The following is a 24,847-nucleotide window of genomic DNA, read 5'->3' on the forward strand; positions in this document are numbered from 1 at the left end:
AGGCCTACTCTTGTTTGACCTTCTGCTCTGTTTGGGATTCAGTTTCATATTTTAGGAAAATAAGTAGAAATAGACTTGTATAAAGTAGTGATGCAAAATAGTCATGACAACTAGTGTAGCCCAAATAAACACAAGTGGTTTTAGAGAGCCTGATAAATACTAATCTTGGGATTACAGTATGTTAATCTAGGTCAGTTAGTCTATTACCATTGCTATTCTAGGACTTCGAGTCAAGTCATTCTCTTCATTTTTGTAAATCAATAGGTTTGAAAAACAGAGTGTAGTTTTTCTTTAATTTAGTGCACAAATGACACGAAGCAACCCACAAAAAAAGTGCCCACGTCATAATTTCAGCATGTTTTAACGATAGAATAAGTGTATTCTAAATGTATAGCCTATTTAGCTATGGAGTAAAAATCAGTCTTGAATCTGTTAACTGAAAAGATGTAGTATGTGTAGATTGACGCACTCTCAGACACGTTTTTTACATGTCTGGAGACACTCATGGTGAGCACATGTAATTCCGATTTAATGCGGATAATGCCCACACCACATTGCGCAGCGGCACAGCTCTCCTCGGATTTACAGGGTACGCATTTGAATCGTTGAAAGACAACCGTGCAGACAAGATAAACAAATTATAGAAACACTTTTTCTTGTTCACCGTCGGATTTATCGTAGTAAACCACACCGGTTTACTGATATGTTGAACTTTTTAAATGGCAAAAAGCGTTTCTTGGACATATCACAGAGGATATGATTATCAAACTATGACAGGACATGAACTTCAGGTAGACAATCTTTCTTTTAATGCATGTAAGTGAATACCCATGATTAAATTAATGGGTGAAATAAATTGGTTGCATTAATTTAGATTCAATAACGTATGATGATTGTATGAGGCATTGAGCTCAAATTGAAACAACACACTTGCATGTTTTGCTAAAAATAGTTGCAACTACAACTATATGTTTTAATGCCACATTCATCTGTAAATTTGGTACTATAAATGGCTTTGTTTAGAATCTAAGTCAAGGTGTTTGGGGACAGTGATTCATAATGGGCTTTAGATAAGAACCTACAAGTCCTCGTAACCATGGGACCTGTAAAGCGTACATTCGATTGCGCCACCAATCAACAATAATAACAAGTATTTACATCAATTGTGCAGGTCTGGCTTCTTTTCATTAATTGTTTGGTTTCTCATATCACGTCTATAATATCTTGTCATCGGTTGCTATTATTTGTATAATCAGGACAATTGAGACTCCTCGTACTGATACTGTCTCCATGTCAGACCATCACTGCAGAAGACGAATGATAGTGGTGATGAGTTGGGGTGAGACCCAAGGGCACGGAGGTTTCTCAAATAAGTACTGAACATTGTAATTATGTGTCATTCTGTATATACTGGGATATGGTTTATTAAGTCTGGTATGTTTGTTCAAGCTTCCTTCATGAACATCTATTTAAGTTCAATGTTCAGTAGGCTTAACAGAGACAAACCCTTACAATGCCATTGTAAGGGTAAGTTTTAAAACTGTTACAGAGCTTGGACAACTGGACATAGCTTGGTATCCTCTTTACCATGAAATACATTCTCAAGGTGTGGCAAAAATGTCAGATTAGTTTATGCAACCTTTGTTGGCAGCAACAGTTAATTCTGAATGAAGAAGAGAGGTTAACCATCGGTAGTGATCCCTTACCTACAGTAAGGGATCTCTCTCTGAGGAGGGTAAAAAATATCTACAACACATTGGAACATAAATAATATGCTCATACCGAGATGCATGAACTCATTTTTAGCCATAGGTTGGTTTTAGTGTCCATAATATGTCCTTAGTATGTCCACAATACCAGTTTAGTGAGGTTCTCTTTGAGGATTGAAAGAGAGATTTATTTGGTTTAGGTCCCTATAAACGATAAAACATGATATTCATATAATTCCTCAATGTGTACAGTAGCCTTTGTCCTATGGTTTACTATAAGCTCATAGCACTTTGTTGCTGGAGCTTCTGTGTTCTATGCCTTGTGATCTTGCAGCTCTATGTTCAAGTGGCAGGCTGCTAAAAAAAGTCCCTGGAAAGCCAATTAGTCCCAGGCTGGTAATCCTCTCCTCTTAGAACCATCCTGGAATAAGTGACAGACTCTGTTCTGATTTGTACATGTCCCCGTTGTGTGTTAAACTGTTGATTTTGATTGTTGTGGTACAAATATGTAGGCCACAATCTAATAACAATACCATACTTGTTGTCTGGTACAAACAAAACCTATGGCAACATAAGACTATTGATATCACTGTAGCCAGACACTTTGAATTTGATATGATATATCTTGGTTTATTAATTGTAACAAATATTTAATGGAAGAATGACCACAAATGTATACAGCTGATTGTGTGGCTGTAGATTGACAGTGTTCTAGTTCCACACTTTAGATCCAAGTAGGAACAGTTTGTAACTAATAACCCAATTTAGTGTCCCTAATTTAGATCCCTCAATGCACAAAAGGTCCACAACAGCAGAATGTTTGGTCTCTCTTGAAGTTTTATATTGAGCAGCTGTCACATAGAGAATGTAAAGATAATAGATTTATTTAATTAAGGACTTGCTCTGAAAGCCAAAAAAGTGAATCTGGACAAGAGATTGTTTTACAGCATATCATCAAAACTTTCCTGGGGGAGTTTCCCCGGAATAATGTTTGGCTTTTCAAAGCTCCCCATGTTTCTGAGGAAAAGATCCAATCTAATCAACCAGGGTCTGGTAGTTGAGATGCCTGGTGAGGACAAGATCGCTCTCAGAGCTCAGGGCTCACCTCGGGTTAGTAGGTAACACGATTTGGATGAGCTCTTTCAAGTCCATTGCTCTGCTTAGGTTAGTACTTTCCCTCTGGTTTTACGGCCATGGGTCTGTCTCTTTGAGGTGACTGAGAGAAAACAGTATGATCCTATTTCCTTAGCTATAATTGACTGTAGCCCAATAATCGCTACCATCATTCTGCCGGAAGTAACCCTCTTGTTGGAATAGGAATTTTCTGGATCTGAGATTTCGGAGGTTTGGATAATTCATCTCAAGCTATCTTTTTAACCTTGTTCCTTTTTGTTGCTCTTTTCCAGATTCACATCAACCTGACATGAAAGGGAGGGCATAGGAGATCACAGTCTTGTCGAGAAAACCACCAATAACAAGTGTCAGGGAAGTGGTCTTTCCAATTCAAAATGGATCCCTACGGGTCCCCCCTCAATCGTAGCCAATCAGTGACGAGTGGCTTGGAGAAGTCCTCTCCCGCATGGAACAAACCCACTCACTCCCGCAGTAGCAGCACTGCCTCCTCCCGCCACTCCCGCCTGATCAGCCAGGTGAGCCAAGTCGCCCGTTTTACACCTCAATAATATGATCGTTTTTTATCACCGCCAAGTGTTGATCATGGTGCTTTCTGGCCCTTAGAATGCCAAAGACTGGGAGGTGATGGATGATCTTCAGCTGGAGATGACAGTGGTTAGCGAGAGCATGCAGGACATGATGACTCCTGGTATTTGTGAGGGCTACCTCCTCAAGAGAAGGAAGTGGCCACTCAAAGGCTGGCACAAGGTCAGAGAACATCCACCTAACTTCTGAATGTGCTGTGTCGTGGTTCAGTATTTGGGAACTAAGCCTAAGGGCACCAAAACCAACACATCGTATGCACTACATGTATGTCACTTTAGGTCAAAGCATCTGTTAAATGAATAAAATGTAACAATGTCACTGGAAGCTAAACGTCAATCTGGCTTTGGTTTCAGAGATACTTTGTGTTGGAAGGGGGCATTCTACGATACTCCAGAACCCAGCAAGAAGTAAGTGTGCTGTCCTCACACGGCAAAGCACCATGCCCTATTTTTGATTGGAAAATGGTGTTGATAATTGAAAACTCTTTCCACAGATCTTAAGGGGAAGAGTCCAGGGCTCGTTAGATGTCAGCCTTGCCGTTATGTCGATAAACAAGAAGTCAAATCGGATCGACTTGGATGCCGGAGATATTCTTTACCACATGAAGGTACAACCTCATTTCACATTTGAACTTTTGACGACCCCTTTCACATTCTCTGTTTAAAAGTGTTGATTGGGGGCGCCCCTGTGAATCACCGGGTAGAACACACACCTTAGGCTCAGGCCTGTCACTATCCAATAAAGAGTAAAACTGCCCCCCAATTATTTTTTTTAAAGGTTCAGGCTTGATTCACCAGCTTCATGCATCCTTTTTCTTTCGCCCAGATAAAGAGCCACGAGCTCTTCTATATCTGGGTGACCAAGCTGAGCGCCCACCGCATGTTCAAGAAGAACGAGGCGGCTCACGTTAACAACGGCTTCCTGCAGGCCCTGTCCCTGGGCACCTCTGGAGATGCTCAACGGAACGGAGACACGGTGAGCAATCTTTTGTAGCTAACCAGATGGATATCTGTGAATCAAGCCTGCATGTTTATCAACATTACTCTATCGTAATGAACGTCCATTGTCTTGACATTGTCTTGTATTAACGTGTCGGATTGTCTCTGTGCCAGTCTGTGTACCCACACTACCAGAGCACGGCTGAGTCATACACGGGAGAGGCAGCTGCTCCGTCAGAGGGGCTGCCGTCCGCCAACCCCGGAGTCAACGGCAAGGTGTCTGCCTGGCTGCAGCAAAGCCACGACACAGAAAGTTGTGCTCAAGGTACAACACGAACACGCTATGTATCAAACAACGAATCGATTTATCTACCATGAATCTGCTTCTTCATGAGTCAAATGTGTGGCTACGTTTCTGGGAAAATTGTGGTTTTACAAGAACAGATGCAAAGAGTTAGAACTAGTCAATCCTATGCCTAGTTTATCATGGCTTGTTGGCATGGCGAGGGCATTAATGTTGTTCTGTGTGTCCCAGAGCTGAACAACTGTCAGCTGGACCTGTCTGAGCTGAACCGTCTGGTCCAGAGGCTGCACCTTCTGGAGGGCACTCAGGCACTCAACAACGGAGACCTACAGCGCATCATCAGCATGCAGGTTGGATCCCTCACAACATATCATTTGATATGGACATATATACTGTAGATTGAAACATTTTTTTTGGGGGGGGGGGCTATGCCGCAGTGACTGATATTGAGTTTTTTTTTATTTTTTACCCAGAACCTCTCACTTGAGAAGCCCAAGAAGAGCAAGTCGAAGATGTGGGGTCACTCGCGGACGCTGTCGAGAGTGGAGGCCCTGGGGATGGTACGAACGGTCTGTAACCTTAAATAACTTTTCATTTTTAGAGGCTTTTCATGCTAGTTGTGTTTTGGGCAGTAGACACAAATAGTTGGGCTTTCGATATTGACTCATTGAAACATTCATAACTTTTCCATAGAAACCTGAAATTGAAATAAATGCATTTCACATGTGTATCCATGACCAGCCTGGTATCAGTAGATTGTGTTGGGTTTGAGCGTTAAACAGCCCCCATTCCTCCAGTAACTTTTAGGCTTCTTTTTAATCCAAAGCCTTTTCGTGGGATTACTAAATCGGTGAGTCAACACTAGACAGAACATGGAACAACTTGACCTCCTTAAGCTCTTCCATGTTGTTCAGTCACATAAAGGGTCAAGTAAATACACAGAACAACTGGGGACAGATCCAGTTTATAAGGCAAACAATTTGTTTCTATATCCCATTACATAGGTCCTTTTAAACTGAAGCTTTTTCAGGTTTAGTGAAGTGATCATTGTTCAAAGAAAGATTCGTCAGTGTGACTGAAACGTCAAAGTATTTGACAACCTAGGCTTGGCATCTGCACTCTGAATCCCCATTGCTGCAGTAAGCTTTGAGAGCTTCTCACTAGTGTGTAGAACTAAACAACAGCAAACTGTTCACCATTTTAGCAATCACCAAATCACACAAACAAATGAGACAAACAGAGTGGTTATGGTTGATTCTATGGTTAAACCTTCATCCGTCCTCCATGGTGTAGCTCTCCTCCAGTCACCTGGGAAGCTCCTCCCACCTGGGCGCCTCCGTTCCCTCCATCCCTGACTACGTCTTCTCCCAGCTGGCCCCGCCCACTGTCACTTCCCCCGAGGGCAAGAAGATCCAGCAGGACATCTGCGCTGTGTCCCAACGAGGTCAGAGTCACTGACACACACAAACACACACTCACACACACACACACACACACACACACACACACACACACACACACACACACACCCACACCCACACACACACACACAAACACACACTCACACACACACACACACACACACACACACACACACACACACACACACACACACACACACACACACACTGACACACACACACACACACACACACACTCACACACTGACACACTGACACACTCACACACTGACACACTGACACACACACACACTCACACACTGACACACTGACACACTGACACACACACACACACACACTCACACACTGACACACACACACTCACACACACGTCATAACCTTCTTCCGTCTCTAATACTCCTTTTCTCTTCTCCTCAGTTCATGCCTCCCTCAAGTCAGTGTATGAGGCCCTGGCTCAGGAACGCCAGAGACTGCAGGAAACCTGGGGGGTCCCTGACATCAACCAGCCCACCACTCTGGTCGAGGTGAGTCTAACGTCGGAGAAATGGGTTAGCTAACTCCCTCTCTCTTTCTGTTACTCTCCCTGTCATTTTCTCTTTCTCTTTTAATAATTTTTTATCGCTTTCCCCCCGTTTCCCCCCCCCTCCCCCCACTCACTCTCACTTTCACTCTCTCTCTCTCTCTCTCTCCAGGGAAGGGGCTCTTCCCACCGTCCTTCCTCTGTGGCCGACTCCACGGCGGAGTATTTCGATGCCAGTGATGACGTCTTGTGTGGAAGCTCCTCAGAGTTGTCTGACGAGTCTGGCCTGAGCGACGGCACCACCAGCAACTCTGAACCTGAGGAGGGACATGGTGTGTAGACACACACACATAAACACACACACACATATGTCATGTTTGCAGTGCAAGATAGCTATAATGCTTACCACTGTCTATCAATAGCTACAGCCACCCGAAAATATCGTGCCAGCATCTCCAAAGCTCCCAACAGCTTTTTCCCTAAGAGCACGGGCCGCCGTACAACCTTGGCTGCCCACTGCCCCGACAATAGCCATGTGGGCTTGATGGCCATCCTCTACAACAACATCGGCAAGGACCTATCCCGAGTGTCCATGCCAGCTGCCCTCAACGAGCCCATTAACCTGCTTCAGAGACTCTGTGAGGAGCTGGAGTACACTGAGCTTCTGGACACTGCCAACAACACCCAGGACCCATACCAGAGGATGGTGAGGCTTTGTTCCTATTGTATTGCATTTGGTGATTATTTCTTTCTTTTTCACAAGACAGAGTAAAAAGGAATTTCTTTTATTCTGAAATACAGACTTTTAAAGCCGCCACATAAACCACAGTCTGTGCCCCATCTGGTTTGAGATAGGATCTGTGAAGGTGAATGTGAATATTCTCTTTGTGCGCAGGTTTACATCGCTGCCTTTGCCATATCTGGCTATGCAACCGCTCACCACCGTAACCGCTACAAGCCCTTCAATCCGGTCCTGGGGGAGACCTACGAGTGTCATAGGGAGGACAAGGGTTTCCGCTACATCAGTGAGCAGGTAAGACAAACTTCCCTGTAGCCACTCAGCAGTGCTGTGCAGTGAACTGGTCAGACTAGAGGTCTGTTGTCTCTGATACTGTGGATTAATCCCCTTTTTTTCCTGTCTTCCCCCAGGTCTGCCACCATCCCCCCATCTCGGCTTGTCATGCTGATTCTGATCATTTTAGCTTCTGGCAAGGTCAGGTGGTTTTCATGTTGAATAAATATTGTAAGTCTGGAAGTTTTGATTTGAGTATTCCTGTGATGAAAGGGAAGTGTCAACTTGGTTCTGGTATGTTTTAACAGTTAAACATGATGTCAGAGTACAGTCCAACACAGACATGTCTCCCTATCTTGTACAGATCAGAGATGGAAGAACAAATTCTGGGGGAAGTCCCTTGAGATCATGCCAACAGGAATGGTGAATCTTACCCTCCCAAAGTGAGTGCCCACACTCCAAAGTTCCCTTCTCCTTCCATATCTTTAAAGTTTGGTTTTCAAATCTCTTACTGCTTTACCTCTAACTATTGGATCAGATTTGGGGACCATTATGAGTGGAATAAAGTGGTTACCTGCATCCACAATGTCCTGAGCCAGCAACGTTACCTCGAGCATTATGGAGAGGTCACCATCCGCAACCTCAAAAGCTCTGCATGCACCTGCAAGATCACCTTTGTCAAGGTGAGCACCCGCCAACGCAGCTAAAAGCAACAAGATTCTAGATTATACACAGAGACATAACACCTTGAGATCTCATTGCCTTTTAAAACATTAAAAATAGGTAATGGCTAACTATGGAAGCATATCAGTGACATAACACCACCAAATGTTTTGCTTTTGAATTCACCTCTTTAAAATTGAAATATATTTAAAAAATAATAACATATTGGCTCAATTGCCTTACCTATCCTTGGTATCCCGAATGTTACAATAATAATTTTTTGGGATCCACATTTTTCAGATTTTTTTTGCCTCAATTTATTTTGGCTTGAATTCTTTAGGGCTGAATTAAATGTAAAAAATTGGCTTTGAATTTTGGAGATCTGAACTTCTATGGAAGCAAATCAGTGACATGTTTTGAAATGTCAATTTTTTTCGACTTGGAGCTCAAAAGATTTGGGCAAAACAAATGTGAGCAAAATTATTCAAGCCTAAAACTTCAACTTGACTGCTTTTGTTTGTGTTTTAGTCCCGCTACTGGGGCTCAGAGACAAACAAGAACGAGGTTCAGGGGACCGTCCTTGACCAAAGTGGAAGTGTCATCCACCGGTTTGGTGGTCTGTGGCATGAAGGCATCTTCTGTGACACCTTACCCACTCCACAGTGTATCTGGAAGCCAAGTGAGTATCAAATTATTTAGGACAGTCTCCAATGAGTACTGATGTGCTAGTACTATTGGGATGGTTGAGTGCTCAGGTCACCATGGTGCGTTGCTCATTGGTGTTTTTTCCCTCTGTTCCCCTCCAGATCCCCAACCCAAGGACTCCATCCTGTACTATGGTTTCTCCGCTTTTGCCTTGGAGCTCAATGAGCTCAGCCCAGACCTCAAGCCTCTCCTGCCCCCCACAGACACTCGTCTGCGTCCTGACCAAAGGTGAGTGGCGCCCCCCATGGGCAGAGGAGGGGTCATCGTAGGACAACCACCTTTCATAGAGATGTAGCTCATGGCTGTATGTCTTTGCCTATGTTATTGGATGATAAGGATCTTTTTATAGCTTGTTTTGTTTTCCCCTTTGGCCATAGAATGCTGGAGGAGGGACTAGTGGATGAGTCAGACAAAAAGAAAGATGAGGTGGAGGAAACCCAGAGGGAACGCAGGAAACAACAGGCCAAGAAGGGGGAGCACCAACCCCGATTTTTCAAGTAAGTTTCAGGCCCTCTGGTTCTTACCACACATTACAACATACACCGTAAATCAATAGCAAACTGTATGACATCTTGTACGTTAAATGCCTACATTCCTTACTGAAACCTCCCTCAAAAATGTCTCTCAGATATTCAGAAATGTTGATTGTGATCTAAGTAGACAAAGTTTTACAGACAACATTTAGCTGTTTCGTTATTTTATTGGTTGTTTTCTTATCCTCAGGCCAGCCACAGATTCTTCTGGGAGGGATGTGTGGCTGACCAACGGAACTTACTGGAAGCTCAGAGAGAATCCAGGCTTTGAGAAGATTCCGAACATGGATCTGTGGTGACTTCCGCAGACCGTAGCCCTGGCCTGACAGCATGGCAGAAAAGACACGATACATGGCGGACATTTTGAAAGCATGAATGAACTGCCCTGGAAGGATCACAGAGTAGGGATGTTGCTGATGTGTTTAACCTTCCTGCCATGTCCTCCACCAAGCTCCCATGACTGGCTCATGGGAAGCAGCATACTAGCAATCCAGACAGACTATTAATCCAAGTAAAGGATTTCTCACAGTCGTAGTCCAACCTGTTCTGTCAAATAAAAGACAAAAAGTCAAATGACTGGTAGGTTTTCTAATTATATCTGTAAAAATATGTTGTCGCTACATGAGCAATTCTATTTCTTATTGTTTGTGTACTTTTGTGTACATGTCAGAGGTAAGCAATGTGAGGTCTCCTCTGACCAAGACTAGAAATGACCTCTGCTGGAAGCTATGATTGTTAAGTGTTATTTATGCTGAAATGCTGTATATTCACCCTTGTCTCTTCTACATACTGTATGAGGGCATCTTTTAGAAACCAAATCGTGTTTTATTTTTTGATTTATGCTACTAGGCAATGCTAATATATTATTATTAGCAGGATAAGTGTTTGAAAGTACAGTACTGGTTGTATTCATGTACATGGGTCAAAAGCATAAAGATGCTTTTGATTGATGATTCTAAGTATGGTTGAATTATTGATGAATTATAATGAAGTTAGACATCACAGTGAAAATTTTCATATTATTTCAGTCTTGAGGTTAATAGTTAACAATCATTTTAATAATAATAATAATAATTAATATTGAACAGAAATATAAAACCAAACAATCGTGATTTAAGATGATTTAACTTTAATTCATGAATAAAAAAACAACAGTACAATACACAAGTATACCTTTAATAAATAAATTTTATCCCTCAAAAATGTTTGCTATTCAAGTCTTTATTACATTAGAATAAATCAAATACATATATATTTCATACAATAGTTAGCATCTCCACAGCATTCCTGAATCATCGCAGTTTAAAACCATTCTCTACACTCAAGACTGATTTGACTGATTTCATGATTAATTTTACACTTTCCAAAATATGCAGGAACAGGGTGTTTCACAGATTGTAGGGCCCAGAGACAGTGCACAGAGAACATCAATGAACATGCTTCGTCATCCGATACCATCGAATCAGACCCAACTCCCCCTTTCATCTCATCATGATCGTGAACTTCTGTGGATGTACCACAACTAACTGCTAAAAAAGTAAAAGATGGCTGTACACTCGAATCCCAGGGATTACTATTCACATATGCCTCCTCAAAAAATGAGTGTGGGTTATGGAGTGTGATACACATGGACTTGCATTGTTATTTTTTGGTTTGAGGTGTTTTCAATGATTTGGGGGAGATGTCCACTAGGGGGCGCCTGCCTGAGGCATCCTCGCTGCTGCTCTCATGGGGAACACTTCCACTAGACAGTCCCTTCAGCGCAGGGTCATAGGCGGAAATCAGGGGGGACAGGGGGGACACGACCCGCCATCCTGGGAAAAATATGGTTGGTCCCCCCCAATAAATCACTGTAAACATAAATATGTAATTTCAATAATATTAATAATACGCAATGAAAGCGCTTTGCTGATTATGGACACAATGGCGCTTTTTATGCTATGTGTTACAGCAGTAATTTTGGTATCCCCCTCAGGAATTGCTCTTGAGAAAATGGCATATAATTGTCCCTCCCAAAGTTGATAGCAGATTTTCGCCACTGCTTCAACCAGACAGTCCCTTCAGCGCAGGGTCAGTGCCAGACACATACTTCAGTCATGTGACGTTAGGTGGACAGCATTAAGCATCAGAACATTTCAGAGGCTCACGTTTTTGCAAATGCCTATGTAATGTCATCTCATGAAATAAAAATACAAAACTCCCTTAATTGCACTTAAAAATCTCTTCACAAACAACTGTTTACTTATTAAGATAAATTAAAAAGCATTATTTACTTTTCTTTCTGTTTTGAATGGTAAAAATACAATATTCTGATTATTTAACAATTACTTTTTTATGGCCTCAATGCAACATCTCCATTCAGTCTCCAGTTTAAGATAAACAGCTCCATACTAAATAATTAACATATACTTTAAATAGGCTTTAAAAAATTTTTTTCTCAAATATACACAGAGGCAAATAATTGCAAAATACAGTATAAGCACATGTATGCCTTACTGAACTATGATCAGGTCATAACCAAGTCAAGGGTCCTTTTGCTTATTAACATAACAAATGACTAAATGTAACATCTATTGCTCCAACGTTTGACAGCAAAACAGTGATCACTGTGTCCATCTCTCATTTAAAAAGACACCTTTATTGCTGCTAAGTCCAACGAAGAAGACTACAATTTCTATTGAGATTTTGTCATAAAAGTTCAATAAAAAACACCATGATGAGGTAAAAATAAAAACTGTTTTCTGGTAGGGTGTTTCTATACAACTGCATTTTTCAGTTGAAAGGTCAACTGCAACTACCGATTTAGCGAGATATAAAATGTAAAAGGATAGAATTGACAATTCTCCCTCCATTAATGACCTACCTGTACCAGTCATAATCTAATTGTGGTGATGAAACATTATAAAACTGTCAATTGTCATTTTACATTAGTTGTAATTTGACCACTGCCACCCATATAGAGGATTGTATTGCTATAAGATTGCTCTGAGTGTGTCCGTGGAAACATGATATCTTAGCAAGCAGCTCTAGCTGTAGACACAGACTTGCTCATGTTATTTTTTGTCAAAAGTGTTTTGGTCACTCTTCAGTGGGAGTAGATGTGTTCGATGTGAAACACGTAGCGCTGACTCATACTTCCTTAATGACTCATCAGAACCATCCTGTGGCTGTACTCTTAAATTCATACACACATTGTTCATCGTGGCACTGGATATGTAGCCCATAAAGTGTTGACTGTCTAGACTACTGTCTAATCCTGCCTTCCCTTGGCTGCACGTATGTTACATGTAGATAGCCTTGCACTCACCATCGGAGAGACACAACAAACCCACCGAGTCCTCTGAATGAGGGATCGTAGCCCCCAGAGATGTCGGAGGTCATTACCACCCAGCGAGGGTTGGGGCTCTGATCAGCCCCGACTACTGACTTGTTCTTCACCTGTCACCTCAACAAGAAGCTGTGCCTGTGTCACCACATGATGGACCTCACGTCTGGGGGAGGGGTTGGGGGGAGGGGACATTCTGGCTGCTCGACCTATATTCTTGAACCGGGTCGTGGGACTGACAATAACCTGCCGGTCTGCCTCTCGCTTTGGCCAATGACTTGGTAGAGGAAGACGTGGGCATGAACCCGTGCTTGAGGAGGGATTAACACCGGCTCTTGTGACTATGGTCCTGCTAAGCTTTCTTAATCTCTGGCACCAGACACTCTTGGCCCCTGCGCTGCATTTGTTTTTATTTAGACCTCACCAGGGGGAGCTCTAGTTCAGTTGAAACATGACGGATTAGACAGCAATTAGTCAGCTCTGCTGCAGTAATCACATCTCAAATCCTTGACAACCCTATACACCGGTGATACAGCATTGTGATTGTGTTTGTGTGTGTGTGCGGCAGGATGTTAGAGGCGGTGTGTGTGGGAGTGTGTGACGGGGGAGGATCGGACAGTCCCTTTAGGGGTCTGTCAGCAAGCAGGTGTGCAGACTTGTTTTTTAAATCCAAGTGTTAAAAGGACTTAAGTCACAGGCCAAGTCTCCAGGGCAGTCTCTCCTGACAGTCAAATCACCTTGGCTATCTGGCCTGCACAAACTTGTGACCTTCAAACTGTCTTACAGACTCAACCAACACCTAGCTTGTGCTATTGTGAAGAAAAAAAAAGAAAATTGATGTCAAAGTTCAATCTTATTCTGGCTCTCCTTCTTAGAGATTGGATTGCTGCAGCCAATGGGGCTTCAGTCCAGCACTAACTCGGGACCTCATTGGACAGTCTGAGACACGTTGGCAGGTGGGAAGTACCACAGCACAAGTTGGGTGGGAAAGGACACTAGGAAAGGGTATTTTATCTGGGTGGGGCAGGTGAGAAAGTCAGTGAGCGTAGAAGCCGTAGTAACCTGCATCACTGCTGCTGTCCTTCTCAGACACCTCTGCACTGCGAGTGGGCGGGGAGTTCTCTGTGCTGGATGCGTAGGGTGAAACCCGTCTCTTCTTGCTCTCCGCCACTCCCTCGAACAAGCCTGAGTCGGCCGAGTCTACCGATTTGACTGAGGGGGGTTCCATCCATGTGTCCTCCACCCCAGTCTCCTTGGGCTTGTCCTGCAGCTGGGATGGGTGGAGCTGCTCCAGGAGAGACGGGGGGTGGAGCCTGGGGTTCCCTGGGGAGGTAGAGGAGGAGGAGGAGGAGACAGGCCTGAACCAGCCTAGACTGGGGCCAGGTTTACTGGGATGGGGGTGGTTCAGGTACTGGGGGGAGGGTCGGCTAGTGGTCCAGCCTGCAGAGGTGGCCCCCGAGACAGACATGCTGGCGAAGGGGTGGTCTGGGTAGTAGCCCAGGGCATGGTGTGCAGAGGTCTGCAGGGGGAACGGTTTGTAGAAGCTGTTGCTGGAGAAATCGCCCTCGTAGGAGTTGAAGTCTAGGCGGCTGGGGGGGGCGCTGCTCTGCTGGGGGGAGAGGTACCAGCGGCTGTGAGGGCTGGACGAAGCGTCCTTGGCCTGCTGGCCCATGCTGCCATGGTGGTCCCGGCCGTACAGGCGGCTCTGGGGCAGGGAGCTCACGTACTGCTCCGAGAGATACCCCTGAGAGTAGCAGGTCCCCGGCAGACACTGCTGGCCTTCGCCCGGGGAGGGGGTGAAGCGCTCCGAGTCGGGAGGAGCGTACAGCCTACAGGCAACATGAACGAGAGACGGACGTGACAAGAAGAAGCAGAGGTGTTATTTCCTGCCAAAACCTCAGCCACAAAATATCTATCAAAACATCTAGCAGGCCTTTTAAAACTCTATATTTGTCAACACTACACTACCAAAACAACGTCTCTTATTAGAATGTATTAAGATGATATCGGTATGAGTTCAAGGAATTGTTATTTCCCTGAGTCTGGTTCTGCTAAGTTCCTCAGTAGTTCCTCCTTCAAGACTGCTTCGTCTCTGAAAATCAGGGTTTTGCTCTCTCTTCATTTATTCAGTGAATTTTTGGTTTACTTACGTGTCATAATTGTCCCGGAAACCTTTAGCAAAGGGGTTATGGTCTATTTTCAGCTGAGTGATCTGTGTAAGAAATTGCAGGAGACAGGATGAGAGGGGGGGCAAGAATAGGACAGACAGATCGCTGGGGAGAGAGAGAGAGAGAGAGAGAGAGAGAGAGCGAGAGAGAGAGAGAGAGAGCATATGTGTAGAGGTGTAGGGAAAAGAGTGCGTGTGAGTCTTCCTACACCTCTAGAGAAAGAGAGGCAGAGAGAGACAGAGATCACTGACTGCCTTCAATCATTAATGAGGGTATATGCTATTTATTTTTCTATCATGGGAAACTCTTCGCCCTTGGCATGAATGGGTTTACTTCTATTTCAAGTAAGGGGATAAACATATCTAGCATGCAAAACAGAATTCAATTGCCAGACTTGGTGTACAGTAACTCCAATACACTTTTGAAGCAATTAGACAGGTGGTCAATGTAGGAAACAGGTGGCTTGAGGTGAATAACACAGCCAATGAGCTGGTGGGGTCAGGCAAGGCGACTCACGTCTGCGTTCTGATAGGCTGTGACAGCGATGAACTGTGTCTCAGGGAAGATAAAGGTTTGGGCTTTGGCGGTAAGGAAGGGATCCTCGGAGCCATCCTCCTTCACCTCCACTATGTGCAGACAGGGCTGGTACTTATGGAGCGACTGCAGCACTATCATCTGAGAGGAGACATGGCGACAGATGTCATGGAGAGGCACATTGGAAGGGCAATCAGGTTAAGGAAAGCCGAATGACGTCTATACAAAAGTACCTGTGCCACGTTGTTGGAGCTGCCCTTGTTGTTGGTGAGCTTGAGCTTGCCAAACGACACCTCCTGTCTCATCCAGTGGGCTCCTGTGTTGGGGGAATCTGGGTGCATGTACATCCTGTTTCCTGTGTGACAGATTTGGAAGACGGCATCCCCAGCTGTAGTTACAAAACCTCCAGGTTTTCACATTGTATCTGCGCAGTGACCTACTTACCCTATAAACTCTAGTATAGATTGACATAATCACAAATACCACATGTATGTCACCACAGTCACCTCATAAATTGCATGGAGATTACCACCCAGCCACAAACAATCCCACAAAGTATTAGACAGTTACAAATATTAGTCCATACAAGAAACAAAAACAAACCAACAGGTTGACGAGGTAGAACACAAGAACAGGGTGACAACTCAGAGAGGTACCGAATTCAAAAGCAGGGATATAAATACAGGGTTTTACAGAGTTCTGGAATTGATGGTTGGGCTCAGTCTCCTAAAAACCACTCCAGAGGATATAGTGTTGGGTTACACCCTGCTGGGGAGTGAGTCAGTGGAGTGGACTAACTCGCTGGATTTTACCTCATGTCAGTGGGAGGCCTGCTGTAGCTGAAGCACATTTATCTATCAGGGTGAGGTCAGGGTTAGACGTCTGTCTTCTTCTGTGGTTCCCCTACTGTTCTACAGACATTCACGCTGGTCTTTTTACATTCTAACGACACGCAAGGGTGCTCCTGCGGAATCTTAATTGATTTAATATTTACTTAACAAGCTATAGCACTACATTATAAACTATTGTTTCTGAGGCACAGCAAGAACATTCGAGATTAAACCTAGATAGGACTGAAAGCCAATGGAAAGACACACAGAACACACTGTTAACACATGAACATCTGTGCTTTTCTCGTAGCCATGGTGCTGGGTATTGTGGCAACCCAGGGGCGCAGCAAGCCTGGGGTCAGGTGATCGGGGAAGATACGTCCGGGATCCGCCCCCACCAGAGACAACGAGCTACACAGCTGCAGCTCATGAGCAGGAACGAGGATGGCCCCACTACAAAAGGCGGGCCACCCCTGCCGAAAGGGGGAAAAGGGCTAGAAGTGAGTAGTAGCTGGACCCCAACACACATTACTTAACCGTGACCCTAAACGCTTCTGTGTGTCGTTACAGTGAGGAGTGGGGGATCCCGATAGCCCAGGAGACCAGTCCTGACGGTGCCCTCGACCGAGGAAGAACCTAATTTCTTTTTTTGTATTTGTGTTGGCCGGTTCCAAAAATAAACGCCTGCTTTGGGCAGATAACAACCCGTGCTGTGCTTTGCTGTGTGGTCCTAGCTGCGCCCCTTGGGTTGCCACAGTATTTAAATAAAAGGTCACAAACAGAAATGTACTAACTAACCTGGCATGTTCCCCTCCGCTTTACCACACTGGACCCACTTGCCTCCCTGGTACCTCCAGTGGTGTTGGTCTGCCAGGATCACATCCACGTACACATTGTACTGGGCTGACGGGTCTAGAGCACTGACGTTGAAGCTCAGAAAGGGGAACATCCTCCTGGAGTATGGAAGAAAAAACAACATCACAATGCAGAGCAGCTGTAGTGGTTTTATCAGAAGTGTGCGTGAGGTGAATGGAAAAAATTAGACTAGAACAGAATAGAATCTGCGATTCTGACGGATCGTTCCACGTTTTGACAGCGCGACACTCTTTTTATCGTTGTCATGACTACCGAAATCGTACCAGTATAAAACCCACACGTATCATCACAATTCATCAATTGTCCAACACGTCCAAGACAAGCTAGACAGGGTGTTTCCCATGTACAGTAGTTTGTGTGTTTGGATTTTGGTTATGTGGTTCAAGGGCTGACTGGGGAGCAGGGTGGGGGCAAGGTGGGGGCAGTATGGGGGAAGGGTGGAGGGAATGCAGGGAGCAGCTGAGGTGAATATTTAATGTTGATGTTAATAAAAGATGTGACAGAAGCCGTTCCTGATTGCTGGAGCTTTACTTGGTGAACTGATTTCGATCACAGGGACCATCGCTGAGGAGAGGTAACGTGGAGGTCAGTGTGTCCCCAGGCAGTACAGCGAGGGAATACAGGATTTGCCCACACACACACACACACACACTTTCAAAACACACTGACACACACATACATACAGACACACTGAACACAAAAGGGTAGTACGAGGCCAACAGTGCAAAACATTCTGCCACAGGATTACTTTCTGCTGAGTGGCTTCCACTTACTCTATCCTAGATATACTTCACAACATTATATAACCCCTTACCCTCTCAGCCCTGACACTGTATACATACAGTTTCGTCTCTATGACAGTACAGTTAGATGCCTTGATTTACACTCACAATAACAGGTTAGGGCTGTCTGGAATCAACTCCTATAATGGGTGTTGCAAAATCGACCTGGAGCATTTGACATTTGGCTGCTGTTTTGGATTCCACAGTACCTGGGGCTGTGGCACAGCCATGGACATGCACGCTCTCATTGATAGACTGCTTTTTGTGGGACTGTGTGTGTGGCCTATAACCTACAAAAGCTGTGGCATAAAGTCTGTGACATTTTGTTGAAAAATACTTTTTTGTATGTATGTATGTATTAAGTATGGCAAGTCAGCCACAAAACATGCAAGCCAGAACTCCGCTCTGTGGTATTCCTGAGCAGCTTGGTTAGAGCAGGTGTGTGGTTCCCTCCTTTATGCAACTGTTAATATAACTGAAAACAGAAACTGGTGGTAGGGTTGCTTGGCTTTTGAGTGGATACCCACGCAATGACAGAAAATAGGAAAACAGATAATGTCATTTTTCCTCCGCTGATATTGTTTGACTTGTTTAGAACTGGGCCCTTTTATAGGAAATCAGAACTTGACAGGGGGAAGCCAACGAACGCACCGCAGAGAGGTGTATTTGCATGTGGGGGTGGTTCTGGGGCTTTCATTGAGGTCACAAACTAAGGACTGGAAACTTGTCTCCAAGCTGCAGCAGAATAGAGTATGAAGGCCCAGGTATAAGTAGCAGTGCCATATCGTGCCATGCTCTGTGGGACTTCATTGCAGTGTTCAGTCATTGCTGTATTCTGCCACTCTCTCTGGCAATTCGATGTCAAATCATTGACGCAAATCAGAGACCACAGTGTAAAGTGACGTTAAGAAATCAGAGCAAAACAATCTGAAAAGGCGAAGAGGAGAGAGAGAATGATGGACATAAAACAGATGAGAGAGAGATAGAGGGTGGGAGAGAGAGAGAGAGAGAGAGAGAGAGAGAGAGAGAGGGAGAGAGAGGGGGAGAGAGAGAGATAGAGGGTGGGAGAGAGAGAGAGAGAGAGAGAGAGAGATGAGAGAGAGAGAGAGAGAGAGAGAGAGAGAGAGGGAGAGGAGAGAGAGAGAGAGAGAGAGAGAGAGAGAGAGAGAGAGAGAGAGAGAGAGAGGAGAGAGAGAGAGAGTGGGGTTGTCCTAGGGAGCTGAAGCAGAAGTTGGAGAGTGACTGGATAGTCACAGGGGAGAAGACTTTTCTACTCGGGTGCATCCACTGATTCACATGGACAGGAGTTCAGGTCCAGTTTATGTCACCACATGTACAGTACGTTTGATCATCTGTGATGAAAACATGCCGGTCCACAGCTGCTGATGGATACAAGCATACTTTCACACTGTTTCAGACACATGCAGTAATATTGTATTTATGTTTTTTAATTATTTTTTTTATAAGTCAAGCAATGCATTTTATGCGGTTTGTGTGAGGTTAATCAGTAATAAAACATATTGAGTTTTAATGTATAAATAAAATGTATTGGCTCAACTTTTTCAATGTGAAAAAAAACGCAAGAATCTATATAGATGCCTGCCTGCCTCCTTTACTGTGACATGGTCACCTCAAGCACGCACAATATCAGAGTGAAGAGGGTGGGAACATATACCCTGCATGTGAATAGGAAGTTGTTGGTTTAGCTACTTCAGAGGACACTTTCTGCAAGGCTCTGCATACTCGATGCACACATAAACAGCTGAACAGGAAGTGACAAGTCATTTAGACAAACCTTGAAATAGTCCTGTTTGTCTGCTTCAAGGAGAGAGAGAGTGAGAGAGAGAGAGAGAGAGAGAGAGAGAGAGAGAGAGAGAGAGAGAGAGAGAGAGAGAGAGAGAGAGAGAGAGAGAGAGAGAGAGAGAGAAAGAGAGAGAGTGAGTGAGTGAGTGAGAGTGTGTGAGAGTGAGAGTGTGTGTGAGAGTGAGATAGTGTGTGTGAGAGAGAAAGAGAGAGAGAGAGAGAGAGTGAGAGAGAGAGAGAGAGAGAGAGAGAGAGATGAGAGAGAGAGAGAGAGAGAGAGCTAGAGAGAGAGAGAGAGAGAGAGAGAGAGAGAGAGAGAGAGAGAGAGAAAAGGAAGGGTATCCATAAAAGGTCATCTAGAAGGATGTGCAGAAAGTCAAATCTTTTCCATAGCTGGATGTACTTTAACATACTTACGTACAAATATTTTTAAATTACTTACAAATATAAGAAAATTAAGTTTGATTGCAATTATGTCTCTACATATAATATGACCATACATGTTGTACAGTTCAGTGAAAATTTTCATTTTACAACTGGACTCTGCAGATATGAAGTACGTAAATGTTTCAGAATGTTTCTCAAAAGTGCATGTTTATTTATTTTTCATAAAAAATACTGTAAACAAAAAATAGTTTTATAAGTTCTGTTGGGCGTTCGACTACTTATCTATCACATTCAGTAGATTAACATTGTTCACAACAATTCACCCAACCAGAAAGACAGTTCTCAGGTGCAAGTTACCATGATTCCTTTGAGTCAAGTTATCTGCTCATAACTCTTTATTTGTATGGTAGAATCAGAAATAACTTAGTGAGTCATATCTCCTTCCGTGAAAGCATCCTGTTGTGGAAAATACAATCTATCTAGAAACAATGCACTCTTTAACTTAAGTTACATCCAGGACTACACATTTTGATGACCACAATTTTCGGGTTCAAGTCAAATCAGATTAAATTGTATTTGCATGGCCATATTGCAGAGGGATTCACATATGCCCATATAACTGCACCTGAACCAACCTAAACCTATAAAAGAAGAGAAAGAAAACAGGGAATGGAAGATGGAAAGGAGCCTTGGGAGGAGCAATTCAGTGGGAGATCCCTTTCCTCCAGACATGTTGCTAACACTGAAATATTTGCCAAACCCTATTGCTAAGATCTATCTAGCATGCTCAATAAGTGTAAATAAATAGTGTAGCCAAGATGTACCAGACAACGAATGTACAGTAAAACTTACTGTATCACGAGATTCATGGGAGTTGCACTGAGCCTGCCCAGGCAAGAGTCACACAGACAGTAAGAGATGGTCGAAGACCAATGTATCATGAATTGGGCCAAACTATCTTAGAGGGGAAAACTTGAAAAGAGCGCAGGAGGACCTGGCCCTAGCCTAGGGATTGCTGCACATTTCAAAGGCCAAGCTAGGAACCTGACCAAACTTCTGAGAGATCTTGGCTTGCTGTGCTCTTCGTGCAGCAGAAAAAGAGAAGAGGGTGAAGAAATAGAAAAGAAAAAAAAAACTTGCCTGACTTCCTGGACTTCAAAGGTGCCTTTTCCTCTGTTTGGGCATCTGAAGCCTCAGTGGTTCGATCGGTTCTTCTCTCTCAACCCCCCTCCCCCCATCTCTCTTTCTCTCCCTCCTCTATTTCTACCTACCATGGTTTTGAATAGCATTACAGACCCCAATGGTTGAGCAACTTTTTCTGAAATTCTGTCATAAAAAAAGGATTAAAAAAAGTAGTTTTTTCTGTTTTTCTTTTTTGGTCAAACATGATCAGAGCGTGGTATTGAAAGGAGAGAAGATGCATGCTATTCTTTGGTGGGAAATTAGAACAAGCTTGGCGTTTTCTATTAGGCCTTGCTTTTCTTTCCATAACAATTATTTTAAACCCCATACAAGACAGAGACAGAGAGTAGTCCTATTGACATGGCCTGAATCTTTTAAGAATATTAAGGTTAATAATAAGGTTTCGTAGTTTTGCCCTGCATAAAAGATTGACAAGTCATACTTTACGTGACATGTGGTACTTTGGCACCTCAGCAAACATGCAGAAGTGCCATTTATCATTTGTCATGTTTTATTAATCATTATTATGATTTTTAACTGTGTGTTTATGTGCTTGAGTACAATGATGTACAATATTTGTATGTGTTGCATTGGCATGTGTGTTTGTGTGTGTGCAAGTGTGCACAGTAAATGCGTGCATGTGTTTATGCCTGTGTGTAAAAAGGACGTAAAAAGGAATGAAGAGTGGTAAAGTACAGTATATGTATTGCAAGTCTATGTGTATTAGGAGGAAACTGGCTATGTATCACATAAGTTATCAAATATACACACCTACATATTTATTTAACCTTAACAAACTCTTAACAGTAAATTCTCAAACTTGTGTGCAGGATTTAATAAGGCCACGTGCACAGACAGAATTCATAGAATTCTGAAGAACTTTCTTCGTCTTCAGAGGGAAGAGGGAATACGGAATACAAAGTAGCTCACAAAAGCAGCAAAGTACATTACTGACTCTCACTGATGTTCAGACAACTGTACAGACTTGCCATACAATAAGTGCCCAACAGGTGCTACAACAACTTCACCGCTGCTAAATCCCAGAAGATTTTTAATATATTTTCTTTTATAAGCAAAATACAAAGTACTGTTTTCAGAACATGTAAAATCACATTACTGTCTTGATCTAATCATATTACTGATGTGCTTTAATCCTTAAAAACCTTACATATGTTTAACATACGTCTATTCAAATCAGGTCTACCTTCAACTGTATAACGGCTAAACTAAATGATTATACACATTTAATTAATCTAAATTGGCGCCTTTCCTACATCAGTGTAGTACAAGCGTTTAGCAAATTGATCACACATCACAATAATACAATTAGATTTTAAAGTATGCCCATTTCATCTATTTCAAAATCCAAATATTGAGAAACTTACGCCCTGAAACCGTATGTCAAGATGTATCGCATATTAGTAAATTAATCATCTTCGACATGACTGGGTCTTGATGCTCGGTGACCTATCAGACAGCCCCAGAAGCTATTTCTTCCCTCTGTGTAGGCTACGGCGGTGGAGTGGAAGACGCTCGTGTTCGCTGCTTTGCCGTTGTGATACCCTTCGCATGCACTTAAGGGTCAGACCGAGGTGACATAATGTTGTCCAGCAACAGTATTTCCATGATTTTATAACGGTAATGTTAATGAATGTCTCATTTTGTAAACAAATAGGCTAAGTATATTTAAAAAAAGGCTTTGACTTTTTTTTTTTTTGCTCTTAAGTGCGTTAATTAGGCCTACTTGGCGGTTATTTTATCTATGTAGAGGAGATGAGATAACAGCATTGACTTTCTGCATTGTCATTCTGGAGTGTCACTCTATATTTGAAGCTTTGTTTTTTTAAGCAGCTGCTCACTTTCCCGTTTCCAAGTTGTCTATATGGAAAAGTCACTCTTGGTGCATGACTAACCTACACAAAAAACACACATCTTTGTTTTATATCCAATTAATTTCACTTAATTGATGTAAGATGACAAAATAGACAAACGTCTTAATAGCGCGCCAAACATAGCCTATTGATCACGTGCACAACAATGTTTTCCCGTGGGTCAGACGGGTCTGAAGTTGAACGCATAATAGAGACATTTAGAAAGAAATTGTTCACTCACCGTCCTTGTTTCGTAATGATCATTTCGGTCTGGTACTTGTGGAACTTCGCCCACAATGGATAGTTATTGAGGAGAACCTGAGTCTTCCCACACACCTGTAGACCAGGTAACGGGTACAGCGGTGCGCGAGGGTACCCATGCTGAAAAGGGGCAGCGTAACTTTCCGGAGAGGCAGGGTAAACTTCTTTGCTTGTCGCCGAAAAATTCTCCGCTCCAGCCTGTATGTAACTCTGTCCAGTACCAGATCTAGTTGACGATCTCACACTGCTGAAGGGACAGCTATTGAGGGGAGTTGGTGAGTAAAAGCTCCCAGTTTGCGCTCCGAAACCAGCGACAGTTTGGTCGGAGTGGTATGGCAGAGCCAAAGTGTCCTGTCCGTTTTGAACCGAATCTTGGTAGTAAAATCTTGTGTCCTGAATCCCCATTTTAAACTCGGCTAAGTCCTTGTTACGATGAAGATGATTGTTGATATCGGTGTCTTTTTCAAAAGTTTGCGTATCAGTCCCATTCAACATACTGAGGTATAGATTGCCACCTATGCCGCCCATTTGCAGCGACCGTCTAAGCTTATGTGCAATGTCATAGGTTCACCGTGCCCCTTTCACGTCCACTTGAATAAGAGCGCTTTCAATATTTTATTTAGCCTGTGCGCACAAATGCAGTTGGCTACACCACAATAGGCTGTAAACTGTTTTTATCGTGCACTATCGCGGTTTCTTCTTTAGTAAATTAACTATTGTAAAGTTGTCAACCCAATATAGACGTAGCCTATATTTAAACTATCCTAAACAAACTAAATCGTCGGCAGTTAATTTTCCTAGGCTATAGGGCTACTGTTAAACAAATCAAAGATAAATTATTTCATCTTTGTCCTAATAAGAGGAAAGTAGCCTAATTTCAGTTTTGACGGGAGTCACCGTCTGTGAGTCAAACACATGTCCAGCTTTCTAACCTATGATATATACATTTTGCGACTGGTAATTTTTTGGAGGTGGGTCTGATGCCAAGACTGGACGTGATAGGCTAGAAATATGAAACAGCCTTCCCCCATTTCCTGAAGACCTGGCTCCTGCGCTCATATTTGAACTTCGCATGGCTACTAATTTGTAAGAAGATGATTGTGCGACATTGATCATATAATTTTTTTTACATCATCAACATTTTCTTGGACATTTTGAGTTTGTAGTTGGTAGATCTGATTGGTACTTTTAGATTATTATTAGCAAAATACATTGACTTAATTAAGATGCCTAATTTTGATAATGACACGTTTTCAACATTGTGTCCGTTTTATTTGTGTTTTTCCTATGAAGGCCATATGCCC

General features: G+C 43.2%; 2 protein-coding genes across 2 annotated transcripts; one reads left to right on the top strand and one right to left on the bottom strand.

Annotated features, from left to right (window-relative positions):
• The first annotated feature begins 573 nt into the window (after positions 1-573).
• Positions 574-10,702, top strand: osbpl7 (oxysterol binding protein-like 7). The gene is made up of 22 exons (XM_062475712.1): positions 574-791; positions 3,116-3,358; positions 3,447-3,590; positions 3,782-3,835; positions 3,922-4,035; positions 4,254-4,403; positions 4,541-4,691; positions 4,902-5,020; positions 5,144-5,239; positions 5,497-5,520; positions 5,964-6,114; positions 6,509-6,615; positions 6,784-6,943; positions 7,034-7,317; positions 7,507-7,644; positions 7,761-7,824; positions 7,988-8,066; positions 8,162-8,306; positions 8,815-8,965; positions 9,093-9,219; positions 9,369-9,488; positions 9,715-10,702. Exons 2-22 carry the CDS (start codon positions 3,218-3,220, stop codon positions 9,821-9,823), a joined length of 2,628 nt encoding a protein of 875 aa, XP_062331696.1. The 5' UTR covers positions 574-791; positions 3,116-3,217; the 3' UTR covers positions 9,824-10,702.
• A 25-nt stretch (positions 10,703-10,727) lies between these two features.
• Positions 10,728-24,453, bottom strand: tbx21 (T-box transcription factor 21). Its single transcript, XM_062475713.1, has 6 exons — positions 23,524-24,453; positions 17,180-17,334; positions 15,785-15,906; positions 15,534-15,692; positions 15,000-15,061; positions 10,728-14,678 (listed from the first exon to the last, which is right to left on the bottom strand). The coding sequence occupies exons 1-6, from the start codon at positions 24,069-24,071 to the stop codon at positions 13,886-13,888; spliced, it is 1,839 nt and encodes a 612-aa protein (XP_062331697.1). The 5' UTR covers positions 24,072-24,453; the 3' UTR covers positions 10,728-13,885.
• Between the last annotated feature and the right edge of the window lie 394 nt (positions 24,454-24,847).

Source organism: Osmerus eperlanus, chromosome 12 (genome assembly GCF_963692335.1).
Source record: "Osmerus eperlanus chromosome 12, fOsmEpe2.1, whole genome shotgun sequence".
In the NCBI taxonomy this organism is placed as follows: Eukaryota; Metazoa; Chordata; class Actinopteri; order Osmeriformes; family Osmeridae; genus Osmerus; species Osmerus eperlanus.

Coding starts and splice junctions, on each gene's coding strand:
- osbpl7 (XM_062475712.1), top strand. CDS start 3,218: ATGGATCCCTACGGGTCCCCCCTCAATCGTAGCCAATCAGTGACGAGT. Junction 3,359..3,446: donor ACTCCCGCCTGATCAGCCAG/GTGAGCCAAGTC, acceptor TCTGGCCCTTAG/AATGCCAAAGACTGGGAGGT. Junction 6,616..6,783: donor AGCCCACCACTCTGGTCGAG/GTGAGTCTAACG, acceptor CTCTCTCTCCAG/GGAAGGGGCTCTTCCCACCG.
- tbx21 (XM_062475713.1), bottom strand. CDS start 24,071: ATGGGCGGCATAGGTGGCAATCTATACCTCAGTATGTTGAATGGGACT. Junction 15,907..17,179: donor AGCGGAGGGGAACATGCCAG/GTTAGTTAGTAC, acceptor TCTGTCACACAG/GAAACAGGATGTACATGCAC. Junction 15,693..15,784: donor GCTCCAACAACGTGGCACAG/GTACTTTTGTAT, acceptor GTCTCCTCTCAG/ATGATAGTGCTGCAGTCGCT.